Consider the following 2,338-nt stretch of genomic DNA (forward strand, 5'->3'; position numbering starts at 1 on the left):
CAGAAGAAGCAGCCAAAGTCGAGCGTTATTTACTGTTTCTTCGTGTAAAAGAGTATGAAAAGAAGTACTTGGGAGGTCAACCTGAAGTTATTATTTCATCTTATTTGTCACATGCAAAGCTACCCTTCACTTAATTATTTAAAATTTTCCCCTCATGAAGATAGGGTAATCTTTTTACCATTAGTTAATTTTACTTTGTTGGCTTTTGTGCTTAGAGCAATTTGAATCTGACAGTTGGAGCATTTTAATAAAGAAAGTCAGTTAAACACCTGTCCAAATTATTCCCTATATATACAGCAGTGGAATGTAAATTTGCATTGAAAAAGATTTATTAGAAAAGTTTACCTGGCTATCACCTACTTTTACTGCCTTTTTTTTTTTTTAAAAAAAAAAACACAAATAAGACCTTTTATTTATCACCACTAAAAGTCTGAATTTTTCACAGATTTTTGGACAGCTGACTCATACCCATTAGCTTGATCAACTTTAGGGCTTATCTCATCACCAATAACTTTGCCAAAAATGCTATCTTCTCCATGCAGTTCCATGAGTTTTTTCAGTTCATACATGGGCTTCTTCAGCATATTTTCTTTTGTAACCGTGTCATCATGGAGCAGATAAATAGATTGGCAAACCTTTTCTATGTGTTTTCCAATGCTGTCTGAAATCAATTTATTGACCAGCCTTTTAAAGACATTTGTCTTCTCCTCTCAGGTCATGATTTACCTTGTGATCTTGTGGGTCTGGCTGACCTACCAATGCTGGGCATAAGAGGTCTTCTGAATCTAACTGTTGCATTTTCAGTAAAACTCACACAGAATAGACGAAGCAAATAACCACCAGTAGTGTTGACATCAACGTGAGCTTCAATCACAGTCTGACATTTTTTGACCCATACAGCACATTTTGTCACAGGTGAGATCTGTACCATGGAAATTAGTCAGGCATTTTTTGCCCAGAACGTCCTCAGTAATTAGCTTGAATTTTATAAATGCAACTTCATCATTCTGCAAACCAGCAAGCTCACTTCAAAAACACAACCCTTGATGACATCTGTTGTGATTTTTGTTCCTTGGGTTCTCATGACCAGTGTTTTCCCAATATTTCTTATATTGAACCTTTCTGATGCTTTCACATCATACCAATCCTTCTTAGAAAATGAGTCAACCACTTTCTTCTTGGCTCCCTTTTTGCTGCTTTTGTAAAGCGCTTGTTCTTCCTTCCTGACTAACATGGTGCTACTCAGAGATCCAAAAGGGCTGCTACCTTTTTAAATATGAGAGATCCATCAAAATGCTGTCAGAGTTGATGAAGGTAAATATTTTAATGCAATGTGTTTCAGTAAAATACAGTAAGTGTTATTTTAGAGGCTATAAAAAATAAACATTAGTTAAAAATCATGATTTTAAATCTTTCCTTAATTCTCTGCTGTTATTCTTTTAATATATCTTTTTCTATCACCTTAAAACAAATATATGTGTGTGTTTGTATGTATATACATATATATTAACATACTTGTTTGTATAACTCAAACAGGTTTTTAAAACTCTTAGTTGCTACAAGTAGCTACCAGAATAATTATCAAGTTTTCAAAGAAATCATAAAAGAATATTGTCAGATTGCATCCTTGAATTTCACTTGACAGAATGATTTTCTTTTCCATGCATTGCTTTACTCAGTTGAAAATTTGATTTGTTTTCACTGAAATAATTTCAGATTCAAGTTCTTAGTTCATAATGCCTTGGTCCTTTCATATAAAATACGTTTTGGAGATTTGTTCATTCAAACTCCTGATATATAAAAAATTTTAGATTCTCTTCAGATGTGCCTTCGGGTCCATAATTACTTGTTAGCTGTGTGAAAACAGGGAATTGTCTCCTATTAAAACTTCAGATTGGAGAAGACAATGGCAACCCACTCCAGTACTCTTGCCTGGAAAATCCCATGGACGAAGGAGCCTGGTAGGCTGCAGTCCATGGGGTCGCTAAGAGTCAGACACGACTGAGTGACTCCACTTTGACTTTTCACTTTCCTGCATTGGAGAAGGAAATGGCAATCCACTCCAGTGTTCTTGCCTGGAGAATCCCAGGGACAGGGAAGCCTCATGTGCTGCCATCTATTGGGTCACACAGAGTCGGACACGACTGAAGCGACTTAAACCTTCAGATAGTCTGTATATTCTCTTCTAATGTAATATGCTTATCCCCTGAGCTTTCTCCAGATTAAGAGTTTCATGAGGGCATAAACCTAACTTCTGTAGCTTCAATATCTATCTGTGTCTGCATGTATTAGATAACCCAAACATTTACATAATGGGGAATGAGTATGTTTAGCCTTA

General features: G+C 35.8%; 1 protein-coding gene across 1 annotated transcript; it reads right to left on the minus strand.

The window, feature by feature from the left end:
* Nucleotides 1-945: 945 nt before the first annotated feature.
* On the minus strand, nt 946-1,275 carry LOC133254635 (small ribosomal subunit protein eS1-like). Its single transcript, XM_061428726.1, has one exon. It carries the CDS (start codon nt 1,232-1,234, stop codon nt 986-988), a length of 249 nt encoding a protein of 82 aa, XP_061284710.1. The 5' UTR covers nt 1,235-1,275; the 3' UTR covers nt 946-985.
* Nucleotides 1,276-2,338: the final 1,063 nt, after the last annotated feature.

The sequence above is a fragment of the Bos javanicus genome, chromosome 1 (assembly GCF_032452875.1).
Source record: "Bos javanicus breed banteng chromosome 1, ARS-OSU_banteng_1.0, whole genome shotgun sequence".
In the NCBI taxonomy this organism is placed as follows: domain Eukaryota; kingdom Metazoa; phylum Chordata; class Mammalia; order Artiodactyla; family Bovidae; genus Bos; species Bos javanicus.

Coding starts and splice junctions, on each gene's coding strand:
- LOC133254635 (XM_061428726.1), bottom strand. CDS start 1,234: ATGTTAGTCAGGAAGGAAGAACAAGCGCTTTACAAAAGCAGCAAAAAG.